General features: G+C 35.4%; 1 protein-coding gene across 1 annotated transcript in view; it reads left to right on the top strand.

Annotated features, from left to right (window-relative positions):
- The window catches only part of CFAP47 (cilia and flagella associated protein 47), a 311,215-nt gene that overhangs the window by 224,426 nt on the left and 65,462 nt on the right, over positions 1-21,327 (top strand). The window contains exons 52-56 of the mRNA XM_065651976.1: positions 1,483-1,658; positions 3,944-4,051; positions 8,154-8,265; positions 15,432-15,536; positions 18,763-18,919. Coding sequence (XP_065508048.1) covers positions 1,483-1,658; positions 3,944-4,051; positions 8,154-8,265; positions 15,432-15,536; positions 18,763-18,919 — 658 coding nt within the window. The remainder of the gene's footprint in view (positions 1-1,482; positions 1,659-3,943; positions 4,052-8,153; positions 8,266-15,431; positions 15,537-18,762; positions 18,920-21,327) is intronic.

Genomic DNA, 21,327 nt, shown 5'->3' with positions numbered 1-21,327 from the left:
TGTTTGCACTGGTAAAAATTATTAATCTGTGCTTTAAAATATTTTATGGCAAATTTAAATCCCATCTTACTGATGCAAGTCACTTGAATGATTTAAATTGTTGGCATAATCTTGCCATCTGTAGAACATTAAATGTGTTTTATGTGTGTTCCAGTAATCACTTTCTATAAATGTAAATATATAGAAATTTACCAAATCGTAGGCAGGCTCAAAGTAGAGTGAGGTATCTATGTGTGGGGTTGTAAAGTATTTTATGTTCAGTTTTTAGTGCATTATTAATTTTAATATCTATTTTATCTTTTTCTCCTTTCATATTGCAATTCAAATTATTTACTTTTTACGAAAAAATATATGGCAAAATTTTGCTGCGAGAACCAAATCACCATATATTTTTTAAAAAACCCTGCATTTTTAAATAAACTGCTTGGTTAGAGCAAAGGCAGGAGACCAAAATAGGGATAATGATGGATACAGAGATGTAAATATGTATATTTGGTTTTGGATTTTGAGTGTTTCATATAGTTTAACATATATGACTAGAACATATGTATTCTAAGCAGCAGGTACACATACTGAACTGTGATGGTGGAATTCCTTCATTAATATACTCCTTCCTGTCTGTTTAAAGTGTTTTGTTTCATAAAGTGTGTGGGTATTTACAGACATTGGGTACATAGGATGGTTTATGCTATTTTTAACCATACAGCAGAGAAGCGCACATAGCAGTGTTTCAAGAGTATCTCAAGAATGCAGCTGTGCGAAGGGAGCCACCTCTGCCCAATTCTTGAGCATCTTAAAGGTGTTCCACACATAACGTATGCATATTTATCTAATCACGCCTTAGTCTCTCTCCCTTTTATTATAGTAACTGGAATTTATTATGCATCTTTAATAGTAACCATGTTTTCCAGATGGTCAACAAAAGATGGTCCTTTCCTGAAGTGTTCATAGACTTTAAACAGAAAGATATGGAGACCACTAGTAATGGAAATGGCAAAAAGGAATGAGAGCGCTAATGTTTATTCTGGTTGTGGTGTTTTAATGTCAAATATTATGATGTAACTTAAAGAGGAACAGATCCTGCAGAATTCAGCCTGAATCATTTACCAGCTTGCAAAATGGACGTTTTTAACTTTCTGTGTTTGGCTGTTGGGAGATGGTGTGGAAGGTTTGCCTGGTTGGGACCTCGTCAGATCTGCCTGTAAGGTGTATTTTGGCAAGCCTCAGCCATACCTTGGGAGGTGAAGTAGCTTATTAGAGTGCAGACTAGCCAGGAAGACTTGAACTTTTCCTTATTTATAGAATTACAGAGTTTACTTTTTGAAGATTGGATGAAATGTCTCTTTCTGCAAATTCTCTCTTTTGGGTTCATTCACACATCAAACAAAGGTATAGCCTGTGTTCGCTTATGTGTAAGTCATGTAAGCGGCTTACACAATTTTTTTTACAGTTTGTTTGTTTGTTTGTTTGTTTGTTTTCTAGAGTACTGTTGAAATTCATATTCCCATCACTAATCCTGCAGATAAAATTCTCCAGCTGAGTGTGCTGCTGGAGAATCCATCACTTTGTGGACAAAAAGCTTTGACTCTTGGGCCCAAAGAAACATTTTTGTATCAACTGAAGTTTTCCCCAGCTGTTGTTGGCACTTCAGATGGAAGGTAAGTTGCAAAGTTTTAATACTGTGGTTGTGGCTCTTGTACTAATAAGTGAAATACCTTCATTGAAACCTTGGTCATTTAATGTATGTATTACCCTAAGAAAACCTACAAATGGTAATAAATAGACTTAAAAAAACTTCCAACTTTGAATATATTTTATCCCAAATAGCAGCTTTCCTCTGAGGGAAAAAAAAATGTCTGACAGCCAGTAGAATAATCTCTACTTATTGTAGTTCACTAGAATTCAGTGAAAAATGTTTTGGAAATATACTTAATATTAGAAGTCCCCTCTGGAAATTTCAGATGAATTGTTAGTTTTATAAATTTGTAAATTCCATAAAGGGTACAATGTGATTTAATTTCTTCTTCTGAGAAGGAACAAAACTATAACAACATAACTAAATTCAGGTGAAGAACTGCTTAACAGTCTTCACATAAATCCATTTAACTTCAGAATCTTCCGTTAATTAACAATGATTTACTAAATGAATATGGAGACGTTTTAAATGTCAATTTTTTCATTACCTTGGAAATCCCAAAGAAACTATGCAGGTATGATAATTAGCAATACAAAAACAGATGACCTCTTGGTCTTAGTCTCAGCTAAACCAGTTCAACAAGTAACTGAAGAGTGCAGAATTGCAAAGCTTATTTTCCTGGAGTTTGGTTAGCAAACCATATTTAATTGAGGGGCTGACTGAAAAAATACTCCCTGTTTTTCAAATTTTCAACTGACTGGCAAAAATCTGGGGATGGGAGGAGAGTAGGTCGTTGTCTTATGAGGAGTGCAGAGACACATGATCTGTGTTCAAAGACCGAATATTTACGAAGCCAGAATCCATGCCTTTCAAAGTTTTGTTCAATTTGCTTTTACTGATTTTTTCCAAAGACTAGAATAATGGCATGTATCATTGTACAGTACAGATTTCAAGCAATACTGTTTTGTAAAAATGAGTACTGTTATCACTCTAGTAGATTTTTTTTTTTAATTTGTAGAAATTATGCATTCTGAAGCTGTGAATGAGAATTAGACCTCAATTTTCCATACCAGATAATATTTCTGGTATTCTTCAAGTGCAGTATTTCCAAATAATAGAATAAAGGTTTACTTTAACTGGCAAAACTTTGGGCTCAGCCAATGGGTAGGCTGAGACTTAGAGGTATATATACAAAGATGACATAAAGCACACCTGTACATATCCAATACGATGATGTTGTACTGTACTAGAAAGCTGTCTAATAGCTGCTTTAAATTGCAATAGCTCCCAAGGACTACAGTTACAGCTGGACAGAGGTACTTCCACATGGCATCTGCACTATTATATTTTTTTCTGAAGTCATGCTCTGTTTCCTTTGCTATGGTAGCAGCTGGGAAGATGTGTTATAAAAGTGTTTGTGGCAGATGTACCTTTTCAAATGGATGATTTTTTCCTAAACTGTTTTATACTCACTTTAAAGACTCTGTTGGCACAGAGGATAGTCTGGAACCATAAAGTCCTGGAACAGACATAGTTATCTATCATTTAGAGCAAGAACTGGTCCTTAGTGGGTCATGGGTTTGCACAGTGCATTTCATGTAAGTTTTTACATGCCTACAATGCTTTGGTTTAATGTTAGTATGACTCTGCTACTCAAAAAAACCCAAGAAATAGAAAAAGAAATCTGCAATAGGAAAGGAATGTGTTAGAAGGTCTGTCACAGAAATATACTGCTGTATGTATCTCACCTAGCGGCAAGCAATTTTCAGTCATGACAACATTTGATTGTATATCAATCCAGTATATTAAATAATCCTTTGAAGCATATCTCTTTGTCATGCTGATAAATGTGTCTATATCTATTCCTCAGTTTTCATCATTGGATTTGAAAAGGCTTTACTTTTTAAAGTCAGTGAATACTATTACTATTTAATTGTTCTTTGGGTTCAAAATGACTAGAAGGAGCACACTGACACTGAAACAAAATTAAAGCTTACTTTTTAAGTCAGCAGTTGAAACACTTTTGACCTGTTTTTGGAAAAACAAACACATAAAAACCAACAAACAATTTTTATGCTTAAAAGTTAAGAAAGATGAAGAAGAGATTTTGTTGCATCAATAATTGTAAATACTATCAGTTTTTGGTAGATGAATTAAGATACCAGCAAGAAGTGTTACAGGAAAACTGGGAGCTAATTAAAGAACTCATTGTGTTGAACTCATTAGTTTTTTCCTGAATTTTAATATGTACATTTTAATTGTCTGCACAAAAGCTGTGTCATCTTAAGCTTATGTATCTGGTTTTAGTGTTATATTCCTGTCAGATGTCATTGGAGAGTTTTGGTATGCACTGAAGCTGATTGTAGAGACGCCATTGCCAACTAGTCTACCTGAAATAAAATGTGAGCTTGGAAGGTAAGTATGTAGTTCATCTTGCTGAACTTGGTCACTTGTTTGAAGTGGCATGGAAAATATATGAAGTGTTTACGTCAAAAAGCCAGAATAGTGCGGTATGTGCACTATAATAGTTCACAGATAGTTTTCATAGATATATATGTAGATAGGTGAAATTCTCCTTGCCAAAAAAAGTTTGAAATGGAATTTTAGCCTATATGTAGACTTCCTCTGAAGTCCTTGTGTAGAAAACACTCTGAAAACACTGCAGAATGTAATCATAAAGATCCATAACAAAGAGTTGTGTAGGTTTGTTTTATTTTCTGTTTCTTTTGTCTTTCCAAACTAGGAAGATATCTGAGAGTCCTGCTTTACAAATGCTTGTACACCAGTTATCAATTTCTTTTAACCTCTCAAGAAATGGCAAATACAACTTCTGTTCTGCAGATCCTATGGTTATACAGGGCTGGAACACTGCAATTGTTAAGAAAATGGGCTACTTAGAGTAGACAGAGAAATGAACCCAGTCCTTATCTTCCTTCAATAAAATTTCATCTTGTGTTTTGATAACATAATGTTCAGTTCTCCAAGACAGAAATCGAATCTTTTAGGATGAGACTTTCAAGACACACTCCCCTTCTGAATGCTAAATCCCACTTCACTGTATCTTATCTTTGACAAATTCCATAATTAATGTACGTGACAGAGTGACCAAAAAAACATTGTTAGAGAGTACCACATGAAATTTTACCTGAATAAACTTTTGTGAGTGAATATCTTCTACTGTTCATATATGGTGCACAGTCCAGAGTTAACTGGCAATGCCTTTTTTACTCTGTTTTTCTGAGAAAATCTGTAGGGCTATCTATTTCCTGGTTTTTGCTTTAAAATTCTGGGCTGACTGGAGTAAAACCCATAACTTTTCTCTACTGCATAGGCTGACACTGTTAGGACTTAGAAATAACTTAAAATATTTTCAAAATGTACATTGGAAAGGATTAGCCCCATTAACTACAACACTTCCCTGTCAAAAAGATCAGCTCAAATTCATTGAATTCCCTGTTTTATTTTTTCAAAAGGGATTTCTTTTCACTTTACGAGTATATGCAGGTTGTAATTCTTACATGTATTTAAATGAACTCACCTACTTCTGCCCTGGGCAGATGAAGTACTAGTTAGTTTAATTATTATTATAGCAACAGCAGCAGCAAAAATAATATAAAACAGGAAATTAACAGTAGTGTCTTTCATATATGTTTATATATATTATAAAACAGTATAACAAAACTGACAAACTTCTTTCTTTTCTGTTTGCATTATCTGCCATATTCTCGGATTCGTAGAGTATCCTTTTTGTTCAGATATTTCTTTCAATATTCTCCTTTTTTTCCAGAAATATATTATGATAGTGTTATCAGCATATTGTCCTCTTCTTGAAATGCAAAATTTTCGACAATGGTAATCAATGATGGCATTGATGTTACAGTTAAATTACTGAGAATTGCTCTACCTGCTGAAAAGATGAGATAGTCCCAGTAAATTGGCTGCATTAATATATGCCGAATATGTAAAGGCAACGTAGGTAGACATTTATGTGTCGTCTGTTTAACAAAAGTATCGACTGCTTTTGTTTTGAATGGGTGTACTTCTTTGCTCTTTTCCCAGAAACGTGGACTGTAAATGTCATAAAATGTTTGAAGCATTTCTGGTTGGTGAAGCTTTGCAGTTCTTTAAGACTCAGATCCAGGCTACCACCTTTTCTTTGATTGTGGAAGAAGTATTATCATTTGTGATATCCTTCTAAGAATGTTTTTCCTTATGTGCTTGCCACATTCTTGTTGCCATCAATCTGAAAAATTCAGAATTGATGTCCATGAAACATCATTTGGAACTGGATTGGGAGCCAAGAACTATTGAGACACTTAGAATCAATTTCTAACAAATTCTTGAAAGATAAAAGAACACGTATTAACAGTTTATCTTTTAATCCTTCTTCAGATACCCTAACGTTCTGAGTTTATAACTTTTTTTTTTTCTCATCAAAGTAGATTTAATACATCCTTTAGCATATGCCTCCAAGGAAAGAAGCCTTCTCCTTGATAGTCTCCACCTTCATTTACCCGTCCTGTTATGGGCTCCATAGTGGAGTCATTGAAGATGAGTCCATCAAATGATGTTCACAGTGGTCTTGAATTTGCTGTCATATGCAACAACTTTTTGTAGCATAACCACAATAGTCAATCTATGTGGAGTGGCAGATGTTCTTAGTGGATTTTGATCCCTTGAAGAACGTCTATCAGTCAAATAGTTGCTCACTGAAATTTCAGATATTCCAACATAGTTTTCCCTTTGACAAAGTATTATGTATGAAAGAGATGGTAAACATGAAAAATGGGAATTATCAAGAGAATCTCAAATTCTTGTGTGAAAGTTTCCTGGTATTTCTCTACTCTCTGCTGTTGAGACATCAGTGATGTAATTCTCTGAGAGTGTTAGCCAAAAACAAATCTACCACTCAGCCGCTATGGATTTATATCACTGCACATATTGGAAGAGACCCACCTGCACACAGGTTTTAGGGCCTGAAGTTACACTCCTAAAACTTGAACTGAAATACCTTCTCTTCTGAATGTTGCTTTTTATTTACTTTTTTTCCTTACTGATTTACCTGTGATTAACTGACTACTTTTTTCCAGAGGAGCAATCTGGCAGTTGACCTGCCATAGCTTTGACTAGAGGGAATATCCATTAGGTAGATAAATTGCAGCAAAACCAATATATGTATCTCATTTTTCAAAGTTTCTTATTTACTGTGTTCACTGATTCACCTTGAATCTCTTTTCTGTGTCCCTTGGTGTTATAACGAGAATGTGATTTATGGTCATTTATCTTTGTTAAAGGCAAATAATGTATTATTTTGATCAGAATAGAGGAATTTTTGGGAGTCTTATTAATTAATTTGAAAATTGTGCTCCCTATTGAAAGTATCTTGTGTTTGTTTATTCTTTAATTAGAAAATAAAGAAGGACAGTCTGTAGAAGAGATCACCAGCTGATTTAAAGCGTAACATTTAGGCAATCAGCATATGCCAGTCTTTGTTCTGGGACAGCCACAATACTTATTCAAACATATAATCAACATGTGAAACATGATGATTTACCATTATGTTATAATGAACAATGCAACAATTGTACAAAATGAAGCAGATTTTGAGTTCATGCAGAGGAAGACAGAGGAGGGAAGCAGGCAGAACCTCCATTTAAATGGCTGGTGTGGAACACTAAGTTTGTTTTGAGATCTCAAGGTTACAAGATGATCAAGAAGAATTATTGCCTCATGGCAGTAAATTAAAAGCTATTGGCAGCACCACTTAATTACAAGCTTCTTCTGTAAACCACTTGTTAGACAAAAAGGAGTTACAACTATAATTTATCTGATTACTTTTAATTTCCGTCCAGTGCTTTTCCCGAGGCCACGGATAGACCACAGAATAATAAGACATACTTACAATTATTTTACTTTTTGGAACCAAAATTTTCTGTTAGCCTAGGCACTCTGAATTATCTATTTGACTAAAATGTTTTATTCCAAAGTTAAACCTACAGAAAGTAAGGAAAGACAGGTGAGACACAAATCTGCATATGAGAGCCTAATGATAAATGTGAAGTTGTGGTATTGGAGACACTAGGATTCATTTCCACATCTTCCTACCTAAAAGTTAGGGATTAAGTTTAAGGAATTAAGCCTAGACTCCTCCTGTCTGCAACGAATGATTCCACATTTTAGTGATCTACATTAGGACCAATATACCCTGAAAATATTTTTCTGCTTGTTGAGCATAGAGGGAGTTAGACACTCCCTTAAACTTCCTGACAACTGAACTACAGTGAGACAAAATCTGCCCTTATGAATGACCCAAGTATTAGAATGGTTACTACTACCAGTTTTCACTGTTATTAATATTAAATATGTGTGCATACTAAGGGAGAAATACTAATGCAATAGAACAGAATTGTTCTTTTAGAAAGTGCTCATTTTTCAAGAAAGAAAATGTGATGATTGATAAAATGCAATTAAAGAAAATAGTAATTAGTAGTCATTGCATATGTATATTTTTTTCCAGATGGACTCATCTATACATACCTCTGTTTAATCCTACACATGAAACCCTGGAGCTAGAAGTTGAAAACAGCAATCCTAGCAATTTTTCAACTGAGACTGATCCAAAATACCCTGTAAGTAAGATTTGTGTGCTTTCACAAAAGTAGTACAAGAAAGCCTTCTCTTCAAAACATATTAAATTGTGCATCATATTTTGGATTCAGAATACAAAACATAGTCTCCAGGGTTAAAGACATTATAAGTGTGCATTCTAGAGATTTTATATCTTAAGGACAAAACCAATTAAACTTGAAAAACAATATAAGCTGAAGTATAGATTTTTTTCCTGAATGCTTTGTGGAATAGTTTTAAGAAGGACTGCAGTGTTGGTTGCAAATAATATTTGAAAGATATTAGGAGGAGAAAATGTAAACAAAACAGCTGTATTAGAAGCTTCACAAGATTCTAAAAATCCATAGGATAACTTGGTAAATATTTAGGTAAGTATATAAAATGTTAGTGTAAAAATATAACCAAACTGCAGGGCCTATGAATAAGAATTTGGTCAATCTAGCCATGAGCAAGCATCAAGCAAGTACGTGGAATGATTTTATTCTCCAAACTTGCATTTACCCCGAGACTGATTTCTACTGAGAAAATCTTCATCCTGTTACTATTATGTATGCCATTTTTTCCTCCTCCATGACAGAAGCCCTTCCATCTCGCTGCTTAATATTTTTTTTTTTTACTTTCAAGGTCTGAGAGTTGTTTAGATGGGCTCAGCTTTCATGTTTTCATTGAGATTAGCTAGAGTTCTAGATGGTCAGGACCCTGGAGAATATAAATTATTGAGCAGTGATTACTGGTTAATAGTGCAGGTCCTATAAAGAACTCTTTGGATGTTAACAATTAATGCTATTACATATGTATCCTTTGTATGATGGGAAGATGAGAAAAAGGACAGATGCCTGGAAACTCTGTTGCAAGGGGTTAGGGAGACCTCTTTTTAGGATATGAATATAAAACCTTTAATGTGAAAAAATGAAGAAACCTGTTGCAGACAGGAAAGAAATGCAATTGCAACTTCTCTAGACATGAGGAAGATAACACAGGGAAAACATATACCAGATGTGGTTTATTTGCGTACAATGCTGTAAGGGTCAGAGGGAGGTGAGAGCAATATTGTAATAAGATCTTAAAATAAAGCTGAGAAGGTAGAAAATCGATTGTATGGTCAAAATAGAGGAATGCCATGAAGTCATAAAGTGTACATTTTTGGCTTTCAGAAACTAAACAGCTTTCAGTCTCAAATATAGTGGTACAACAAGACCAAGTGTTCTTAAAAGGGCCTTTAAAGATAACAGCTAAAGGGGATTATATTTATTTACAGATCTGCCCTATATTTTCCATACATAGTATTACATTAAATTAAAAGTATAAAACATGAAGTATTTATTCTAGTCTGTCTTTTGTATCATGCATATTAATATATTCTTCACACATTATGTTAAACTGAACAAGTTCTATTACTAATCATTTCATTAATTGGTATTTTAATAGGAGCTAAGATAATGGACACAAATTACATTAATAATCTCAGAATACTGTACATGTTATGTTTAGGTCATTGACACAGAAGCAGATTAAATTTAACTATAGTGACTTTTGCCTCTTGCAGATTGCATGTTACCTTGTCCAGGAAATTAAAAACAAAAAACCAAAAATCCTCCTTTCGGCTTGCCTAATTTATTACCAGAGATTCACATATCACAAATAACAACACTACGTTGCTTAGGAAAACTGACTACAGTAATTTTCTTTCTTTATTTCTTTTCTTAATAGAATACTTGGTTTTAAATATAATTTATGCATTGAATTATGAAATGTTCTTTGTGAATTACAGCAGTTCTTCCAGTTAAAGAATAGCTTTGGTGAATTTGCTAGAAGCAACTATGTAATATTTATTTCATATATCTGTCTCTTTTGGAACTTGTTTCTTCCATTGCAGACCCGTGTTTGAAGAGATAATCTTTCAGTTTTTGATGACAAGGCAGGGGAGAGGTTTTAAATATCTGCTGCTTCTCCTGAATATGTTGCATCCTACATTTAGTTCCTCCATACAGCACTGTGTTCAACTTCCAGAAAATTACTACTTGTTCTTATAAACTGTAACCTGTGTTTCAAGTATTAGTTTATATTAGTGCCTGTTTCAAAGTTTTGGTGATTTATGGAAGAAGTTTCCCATCTTAATTATTTAAGTTTCTGCTCTCTTTAAAGCAAATAATGCTTTGTCAGCACAAAATTTCTGAGGCTACACTAATTTAGAGGATCCTCAGATGAAATGCAAAAATAAAGAGCAAAATATTAGAAGCATAGATTGAAGACAGTATTGTCCAGTTAAGATAGGTAATGTTTGAAAAGAATTAGTAGACTCATTTTAGAATTCCGCATATTCTAAATAGGTAATTTTAGTATTTCATACAGTTATCCATATTTGGTTTTGTCATCTAAGATGTAGAACTGTTAAAAATATTGGGCTGTCAGTCAGAAAATATCTCAAATGGATTTAATCAGTCACTGGGTTATGTTAGATAGACCAGATTCAACAGAGATACCAGGTAGAATTTTATTTTTCCTAGAGACAAATTGCCTAATATGTTAACTAAAATTTTGATTAATATTTTAGAATTTTTAAAAATTTCATATCCTATTTATCATACTTCCATGTGTATGCCTGCCTTTCCAGTTTCAGTTTGCAAAAGAAGGCATTACTGAAATACCACAAATGATTATTTTCTGTAGATCTGATTCAAGTACTGACGTCATTAATAATAGGCTTTCCTGACGTCCAGTTGAATTACACCTAAGTATTCCTGAACTTCTGGGTGCTTAATGAAGTCTAAGTGAAATTCGGAGGTTTTAAATCTTGTCAGTTTCATGCAAATTAGAAGCAGCTCCATTAAATTCTTTGTAAACTGACAAAAATGAGTATACATATCTTGTTAGCAGCTTTGCAATTGTAGCCTAAACAAGCTTTAAATGGAATATAACATCTTGGTTTTCTTTAAAGAATTTGATAAAAGTTTTCAAGGATTTCCTTTATGTGATTATGGACCTTTTTTTTTTTTAATGAGCTACACCTAGTTTTTGTTTTCCTTCTTTTCTTCCTTACTCTGTATAGGTATATAGGTTAAATAAACATTTTTATAATTGCTGCCAAATTCTCTAAAAGTTCAAATGGAAATGAGCTCCCATAAGTTTGCTTCAAAGTTCCTAGCTTGTTTTTCATTAACGTATTGGGCATTATGAGTTCCTGGGCAAACAGCTATTAGGATGTTTCCTGTATTTCCTAGCCACAGCTATCTTTATTTCTCATAGAGGACTCATGCCCAGTATTTAACAGATGAAAATTCTCAATCATCAGTATTGCTGTTCTCCAACTTCTTTCTCTCTATATAAACACATGCACAGATTTCACATGTGTGTGTATTTATACATACTATATTTATGATGTAACTTAAATGTATAAAAAACTCCTACAAACAGGATCATCTATATTACCAAAAATAAACAGGTTTTCACTCTAAATCTTCAGCTTACTATTCTCCTGGCTTATAACTAGCCTAGACCTTTTTCATGAAGCTGTTTTCTATCCTGATTGCCTATGAAACACAATTTTTATTGAGGAAAAATAGCTTAATAAAGAAGAGCTGGCAGAAAGGAGTGCAGTTTCAAAGTTTCTGTGTGCAAGCTTTAGTACTTTGTTAATGATTGTGAGTACTGTTTTGTATCAAGTTGACAATAAACTTTTAGAATTAACGAACATTTTCTCTCCTTTGCTCCATTTATAACAGGAATAATGCATGTGTAGTTGCTCAGTCTTCTTCGGACTCAGTTTCTGTATTTGCACAGTTATATCTGAGATCTTACAAAGAGCCATGATACCAGATCCCTTTCATATGAGTATCTTAGGAGACACTTGTTTGTGCAAACAAAATGAAAGGCAGGAGATGGGTTAACTTCAGCATATTTTATTGGATGATTGTGGCAAAGTATGGCCCTTCTTTAAACATGTTGTTAGCATTATTTCTCTATTCTAGTGTAAAAACCAATTTATTCTTTGGTTTTCAGTAGAAAGTGCGTGCTTTATTTCAAAAGAGTTGGGTATTTACTTTCTGGATACAGCAGAACATCATACTGTGCAATAAAAAAGTAATTTTTTAAAACAGATCTATAAGAAATAAAAATATTTTCTGCTTTCAGAGCAGGCAATCTTCTGCATTATCATAACTCTGTGTTGGTTATTTAGATTCATTGTGGCAGTGCATTTTCTGTGTAATGGTAATATGTCAAGTAATATTTATAGAAACGGAATTTCAGTCTGTTTTCATCTTTATGGGAGAATTATTATTCCAAATAATGTGGATCTCTTAGTGAAATTACTATGAATTTTAAAATTGTAGTTTTAATATAATCATGTATTCTTATGCTCTCCCAAACTGACCTTGCCTTGCTTTTTCATTTCCTTCAAAAGTATTTGTGAGGGGGTAATCATTAAGGTTCTTTCTCCATTTATAAGTCTGCGTTTGATAAATGGGGCTGTCTGGTTTGGACAAAGTAGGCAGGAACTATACTGCAAATGAAAGTGAAAATTGTACATCTTGAAAAAAGGTCTCTGGATACTGAGCATGTCCAGGAACTCACTGAGAAATGAGCTGTTCAGGCTCATTTCAGATGATGAACAGCTAAATGACCTCTGGGCAGTGGGGCAGATGGGGATGGAGGTGGCTTGTGGGAGGTGACTTTCCCTCACATCTGTTATTCTGGGTAATACAGAAGCCTTGAAAAGGTGACAAGTATGGGATGGTGGTAGATGACTGCTGGCGGCAAATGTGCTTTAAAGTTATCACCCACCTATGGGACGTAGGAGATTGTGAAGTGTGGGAGACGCAACAACGCTGCTCTCCTGGAATGGGAGGCGTAGGTGTTGGAACAGCCGTGTGGGAGCAGGCCCGGAGTGGTGAGATGCGTGCCCTGTGTGTGAGACCCACCTACTCACCCTTCCAGAACTGCTGTTGTCATGCAGTGGAAGCTGTAAAATTAAATTTGTTAAATTTGAAAAAAATACAGTTCCTCCCCCAATAGACAAGACAGTTAACGTCGTCAGACCAATATACTGTTATGGCAATATTCTGACAAATTATTTTAAAACTTGACTCCCAAAAGAGAAAAATAACATTTCAAGTTCTGTGTGTTAACTGACCACATCTGGGCCCTGTACTCTCTTCTGCTCAATCTAGCTCCCACCACCATCAGTAGGAATATCTGTTGTTCAAGGTACACCAGCATCCCAGTACATAATCGTGCTGGTACCCTATAGACACACCCAGAAGATCACAGAATCACAGAATGTTAGGGACTGGAAGGGACCTCAAAAGATCATCTAGTCCAATCCCCCTGCCAGAGCAGGAACACCTAGATGAGGTTACACAGGAAGGCGTCTAAGCAAGTTTTGAATGTCTCCAGAGAAGCAGACTCCACAACCTCCCTGGGCAGCCTGTTCCCATGTTCTGTCACCCTCACTGAGAAGAAGTTTCTTCTCAAATTTAAGTGGAACCTCTTGTGTTCCAGCTTGAACCCATTACCCCTTGTCTTACTGTTGGTTGTCACCGAGAAGAGCCTGGCTCCATCCTCGTGACACCCACCCTTTATATATTTATAAACATTGATGAGGTCACCCCTCAGTCTCCTCTTCTCCAAGCTAAAGAGCCCCAGCTCCCTCAGCCTTTCCTCATGAGGGAGATAATCCACTCCCTTAATCATCTTCGTTGCCCTACGCTGGACTCTCTCCAGCAGTTCTCTGTCCTTCTTGAACTGAGGGGCCCAGAATTGGACACAATATTCCAGATGCGGTCTCACCAGGGCAGAGTAGAGGGGAAGGAGAACCTCTCTCGACCTAAAGGTGACTGGCAGGACCAGGATGCCTGTAACCCCTGCCTGGGTCTGGCTCTGAGATGGCAGGGAAAGCCATGCAGCAGTGAGGAAAAGCAACATAAGCCTCATCAGGGGCTGGAAATGAATACCTCTGTCTCTGCTCCACTCTCTGGGGCTCCAAGTTTGGCCTCAGAGCTGTGACCATGGCTAGTGGTCCTGGTCCCACAATGGGTCCCTGTCCCCATCATGGCTCTACTGGATGTCTCTGGATGTGGTGGGACAGGGCCACTGGTGAAAGTCCCTGCCCTGCTGTGCCATTAGCTCAAGCCTTCCTCAGCCTCAAAGCAAGGGCTGTATCAGAACAGAGGCAAACCCCTGGGGTGGGAGAAGGCTGCAGGGCTCGTTGGTGCAGTCAGGCATCTTGCAGCCATTAAATGTAGTAAACAAAGATGAATGTTTTAATAACTCCTGTTCACTGCCTGTTAGCAACTCGTTCTTCCAGGGCTGACATTTACTTTATAAAAAGGCTTGTCTGTGCCAGCTGTTGTAGGGTGTTGTTTTGGCCTTTATTAGTTGTAAATTATATTCACTTTACAAAATATAGCTTGAGTGTCCATAATTCCAATCGTCTTTTTATATATTCTTACACGCAAACTTTATTTAAACATATGTATGATATTAAAAGCCTAGTACTATTTCAAATTAAAAAAATAGATATGGTAATTGTGTATTCAATGATTCTAGCTCTTCATTCCCTCAAAGCACTGGCATTTTTATTATTCATAGTTCTATTCTTTCACTGCTTATCTAGTTCTTAAAAACATTTATGACCCCATTGTGGTCAGCTACTTTGCTTTTTCCCATGCAATTGAGACTCCAGGAGTATACTTCAGAAGAAGAGAAAACTAGCAACACCATTTACAATGTTAGTTTAGATAAAGGTAAGCAGAAGAGCAGCAAAGCACTTGTTTATTAAAACCTACCATGTATTTCCCTTATGAATCAGTTCACGTCTTTGGAGGTCAATGTGATAACCTTTTAATGTCATCAATATGATCAGACACCAAAGTCGTGTTTGAATGGTATTTGTGAGACCCGCTGTCCATGTCCTTGGAGCAATCTGTAACACCAGCTCTGTAGTTTCTGGGGAATGAAAATGCAGTTACTGTCACTGGGTTTGTTTACCGCAATATACTTGCTGCTTTAGCAGCCTATACTTGCTGAGAGAAGAGAATGCATCTGGTGGAAGCCATTAACCACGCAAACATCAATATTGTCAATGCAAAGCACAAACCAGAAACAAACTAAAAAAATCTGATTTTCCCCCCCCCCCCCTTTCCTTTGCAACTTTCTTGTATTTGTACAGCTGATTGTTACTCCTCATTCCACCACTGAAGTACCTGTGCAATTCTGTCCATCTGCTCTTGGAAGAGGCAATCACAAGGCATCAATAACCTTCAGATGTTCACAGGTATGATACTATGTTTTCTGCCCACAGCACTTGGAATTTAGATTAGATAATATTTTTAATGGACTTGTAAATTAGAGTTTCAGTCTGAAGGTCAAGTTGAAATTTAATGGATGGATGCATAATGAAAGAGCAAATGCAAAGATGTTCCAAAGTTATAATTTGTTTTAACCTTAGTGTTGCACAGAAATTATTTTATTTACAGTATTAAAATGTGGCATAATGGTCTAGGAGCTAGAATAAGTAATGTATAGTTTTAGCTTTCTTGGTAATTAGTTCTGCTGTTTTTAACACCACTAGACTGACACTTCTTAGCATTGTCACCTCTAAAATTAAATTTCTTGATGTTTTTCCCAACCTCAAACAAAATTAAATTGTTTCATTTTTTTATCTGATCTGAATTTTGGAAAATCACGCACTTGAAAAAATGAATTTTCTGTTTGTTTGAAAATGGTTTTACTTTGAGCATCTTAGAATTGTTGACTCTGTGAATTTTCCTAATTTTAAATGAGAAACAAGTAAACAAACAAACATGAGTCATGAACATGAATTACTAGATGATTAAAAATTACAAATGGAAACAAAAAGAAAATCTGATAATATGATGTAAATGATAATATTTTCTCACATGAGCTGTGGTTGGATGAAGCATTTGACTTCTGTATTCTCGTTGGACTTTCAGACATCCTAGTAGATTGCTGACGCGTGAATTACTCCAGTGAAGTGCTACCAGGAGTTTTCATTAGTGTTTTAAGTAATACCGCAGAAGCAATTATTCTTTTATATGAAGAAAACAAATAGTGAAGGAAGTGATGTGGTATTTTTTTTCCTGATAATATATGTTGGACAGGTTATTTGTAGGTGGTGTTAGCACAGCCTTTGTTTTCAGAATCTAACTTCTTAAATATTTATTAAGGATAAACACAGGAGCCAGCAGTTCTCATGTGAACAGTATATATCCAAGGCCAGTTCAAGAGGACTGAATGTCCTTATCTTGTCTTGCTCCTAAAGGTACACAGAAATCTTACCTATATTTTAAAAAAGAAATTATTCACCAAATATAGAAACAATAAAACAATAGAATTCACTTAAATGTTTCAGGAATGAATTGAGCCCCGCCACTTGAATATTCTATTCTAGTGCATCTCCTTTAAAATAATGACAAATCTCCAAGTTTTTATCTGCAGTAAACTTTAGTCAGTATCCCATTCTTCTAGTTTCTTTGTCCAGATCCCTTTAACTGTTTCAAGGTATTGGTATAGCCTTTTTAATTTCTTAGTATTCTTTTTATGCCTGAATCTTTTGAATTTTGTAAAAAAGAGTTTTGCAAAAAAAAAAAAATACTATAACTGTGCTTGTGAGCAAGAACCAACTGTCAATAACAAGCCAGTGTAGGCCACTAATAGCTTTACACATCCAGCTTTCTGAAAACATGGTTTTCTGGCATCCTCATGCCTGCATTTTATTTCTTCAAAAGAAGCCTGAAAAGTGTGTTCAGCCTTTTGTTTGCACTTCCTGAGGCAGATGGGATAAGGAAGAACATGAGTCAGAAACACAAATACTATGGCATGCTGACTTGGCAACTCTTGGACAGTTTCTTGTTGATTGTGACCAGCAAAAGGACTTCACTCAAAGAGTTAGTCCTGCGTTGCTTTTAAGTCTGTATAGCAGCAGCATTCACCTTCCCATCAGAATCCGAATAGTGAGCGGTGCTAAATTCCCACTCCTGAATCTATAACCATAAACTATAGGTCATGTTTAAGTCAACTCTAACCAAATAAAACGTAATTTTAAAGGGAGGTAGTTTTTAATTCTTATTAGTCTGAGGAATGCAAAAGTCCCCACAAACCAAGCTACATAAATCACTGTCTAAAACCTAAACAAACGTAAGCTCTATTTTTATATTCTGACTTTCAGTATTGAGTAACCTCTACATCAGTACAGAAACATCAGAAACATTTCTTCGTTATTTTTTTTTTTTATTCCATTAAAATCTTCTCGCTGCAGATGGATTTTGCCAATGAATTTCCTTCAGTAAGATTAAAATGTCTTTTTCCTTGTGGGATCAAATATTTCTCTATAAAATGATAATTAAGACATGCAATTTTCCTGTCCAAAGCTGTTTTTGAAGACAAATGATGTCCCATTTTATTTATCCCTGTTTATACTGAGAAGTCTCAATGGATTAGTCACCTTTTACAGTAGTTAGATTGATTGTTCTTAGATTTTTGAACCCTATTACAGATTTCCCTTTTTTTTTTTTTTTAATCCAGGCTGTGCAGAGGTAAATGCAGTATTTCAGATATGACAATAATGGTTTGATTTATTATTTTCTCTTCTCTTTGTGATGCATACCTTTTTGAGTGATAACAAATAAAACAGATCAGAGGGTCACTTGGAGCAGTTTGTAATAAGCCTCAGATTTTAGTCTGTATGGTTGTTATTTAAATTAAAGACAACAACATGAATGCACAAATTAAACATTTTGCTTAAAATAATGGTAGTATCTCTACATTTACCATACACCATTGCTGCTTGTTCACCTTTAAAGGTTCCATAATGAGTGGCATTATTAACATTACTCTTTAAAACCTTAAAAGAGGAAATGTGGGGCAACCAACTCTTTATGGTCATGCTGAAAAATTCATCAAAACTAGCACATCAGTTTAATTGTCTATATTTTCCTTTTTTTCTGCTCTGCGGTGATACTCTATATCCACTAGTTCATTTCAATCTTTTCAGTTCTTCTGTGTATAGTAGATAACATTCTTTCTTTGGAGTAGCAATTTTAGCTTTTGGCTGGGCTGCTGTCCCATCAAAGAATTATTTGCCTCCTTCCTTTGCTTTCTAAAGAGGACTTCTTTGCACTTTATCTGCTTTCAGGTTCTGATACAGGGGCTTTGAATTGTCCTCTTGCAACCACCTAAGTTTCCCTTCGCTACACTGTAAGGTCTCAGTAGCTACATGGATGTTAAACATTCTGTGCTCTGAGCAGCGCAGAAGTTAAATTCAAAGACATGATGTGACCGTCTCCAAAACTGGAACTATTGATTTCCAGACAGCAATACTTAGAGTAACATAACAGCTTGAGGGAAGAAGAAAAGTGTTAAACTACTTAACAACAGAAAAGAGACATAGAACACTAGAAGAAAGAAGTAGGCAAAAATGCCTTAAAATGCACAGATCTGACTCGTCAAATAATAAATAGTGATACATGTTTTATCTACAGCTGAAAGAGTGGATATTTTACCTTTCGGGGACTGGTCTTTCTCCTCAGCCAATGGAACCAACCAGCATAAGTGCATGCATTGGCCAAGGTTCTTCTGTCAAGATATCCTTCAAAAATCCCACTCCTGAAAACGTGTTGGTAGATGTTGTGCTGACAGGTAAAAACGTTTGGTTTTTTTATAGAGTGTGGGGAGAAACTTACACTCCTTGGGTTGCATTAAAAGTGTGAGTGGAATGTGATTACATTTGCTTCATTCAATTTCCTGGCAATAGAGATATTGTGTATTATTCATGTCTGCCGTGAAAAGCTCTGTAGACTGTGCTGTGAGGGCTAAGGAATAACACAAATCTGTAACACCTGTTCGTAGCAGACCTCTTAGGTTCATACATCCTCATGGATACAGGCAGCTGGTTGTTGACAGTGGACTGCATTATAGCATTTAGGTAATAAGAGACTCCTGGTGTGTATTTTGGGAGCTGTTTGTCTAAGCCAAATAGCTAATGTTTTGTTTTGGTTTTGTTCCTCAGTTATTTTCCAAAATATTTTACATTATTTTGTCAGAATCTAGATAGCTAAAGGAGTTAATAAGGACAAAACGTCAGAGTTTTTTCTGATTGAGCTTCCAAGCAATTATGTTTCCGCAGTATTTTCAAACATAATTTAAAAATAATGTAAGATCCAGAATTATCAAAGATTGCTGATCACTGTCCATACTGAGATTTCACAAATCCTATAGAACTCAAATCTGGAGTCTCAGGTTCTCCTTGATGACTGAAATTTACTCAGTGAAAGATAAACTCACTCTGAGTAAAGCAGACTGCAGAGTGGGTTGCAAACCACTAAATTATTGGTTTCAAATGATAGTGATCAACACCTTGACAGTCAACTGCTGGCTGGTAATGAGCATAGTACCCCAGAGGTCAGTAGTAGGACCCATATTATTCAAGACCTTCATTGATGACACGGATGATGGCAGAGAGTGCAATGTAAATTAGGGGAAGTGGATGACAAGATGAATGGTAGAGCTTCAGTCCAGAGGCATCTTGATAAATTGTTGGAATACCTCTTTATCAAATTGCTCTTGTTTGTCAACTCATCATCCCTGGAGCAGCTTAAAATATGGTAAAATATTATATTGTTAGTAATGCAATTTTCTTTCTATTTTTTCCTCTCATTCCATTTACCCTTTGTCTTATTTTAGCTCAAGCACTTGACAGAAGCATTGTGAGTTGCTAGCTGTGCAGCCCACCCTATTTGACCAGGAGTTAAGTGATTGTGCAATCTCTTGAAGTGTAGGTGTGTATTACATGTGTGACATGAAGGTTTGCATTGCAACTTGTGGAGTGCACTGTGCTTTATTCTAGTGTAAACTGCAGGCTGGTATCCTGATTTGAACAAGAGAAATTATGAGAAGGAAACTGCTTGGCCTGTTGGTCATAAATCTAGTGCCAGATAGCACAATTTAGTACTCCAATACTACTATTAATAAGTATTATTTGTAAAAAAGCTAGTCTGATGTTCTATTTGCAAAATAATGGAAAAGAATAACCGAACTTATCCACAATGCAATTTCATCTGAGACTATTTATAAAGCTTAAGTATTGGTACTAAAACCTAGTGAATTGTGATATTCTGAGAGACATTAGCTGAACCTGCATTGTTTAAGTATTTTAGTTGAAAACAGTCATTTTTCTAACTATAGAACATTGACTTGTCCCAGGGAGATTTTCAGTAATAGAGACAGTGCAGAGGCAACTGGCTTAGACAGTGAAAGACCGATGTTGGTTTTTATGCATCAGAAGTTTTCAGTCTTCGTTTTTCTTTACACATCAGTAGACCTGACATGACGATGATCTAATGTTTCTGTGATCTGTGGAATTATGAAAACTGTTCTTTGAGAAAATAAATTTCATACTGTGATCTTTATGGAGGTTAATGATACTTGTCCTTTAAAACAGGTAAATTGTGAGGGAGTAGCATCTTGTCCTTTCAAAGCTGTCTTGAATTTTTTAATCAATCAGCTTACTATGTAATGTTAATTGTCTAATTCAGTTTCTTCTGGCAACTTGTAAATAATGTTTGCTTGTTTGTAATCACGGTAAGATAGTTGAGCTTTGTATTCAAGCTGTCTTAAAAAGTGGTTGTGCATGCTATGATTTTCTCTCTCTAGAAATACTTACTGTAATTCCTATTTCCTTCTTTCTAGAGGAAGAGAAATCTAGTCTTACAAGCAATATCATGGGTGTACAAGTTCAGCTTAGCATTACTGACCCTTACATATCCTGGAAAATAATTTCCATAATGCCCTATACATTTAGTTGAACTTACGTGTTGTTAAGACACAGTTTACCTGGAAAGGAAGCAAATAGTATTTTAATATGCTAACTCCAATAATGTAGCTACCATAGCAATACAGATATGTTAGTCCAGTGTACATTAAAAATGAATTCACTTGTTTTTTTCAACATTTTTCAACATTAAGAATGAATTTGCCAACCCACAAGGCCAATCAGTCTGGAGAGAGTTATCCTAGTATGAATCCATTACTTCTAGTACACTTCCTTT

Source organism: Caloenas nicobarica, chromosome 1 (assembly GCF_036013445.1).
Source record: "Caloenas nicobarica isolate bCalNic1 chromosome 1, bCalNic1.hap1, whole genome shotgun sequence".
NCBI classification, from domain to species: Eukaryota; Metazoa; Chordata; class Aves; order Columbiformes; family Columbidae; genus Caloenas; species Caloenas nicobarica.
Note: the sequence above shows the minus strand (reverse complement) of the source record. Positions and strands in the feature narration are given on the sequence as shown.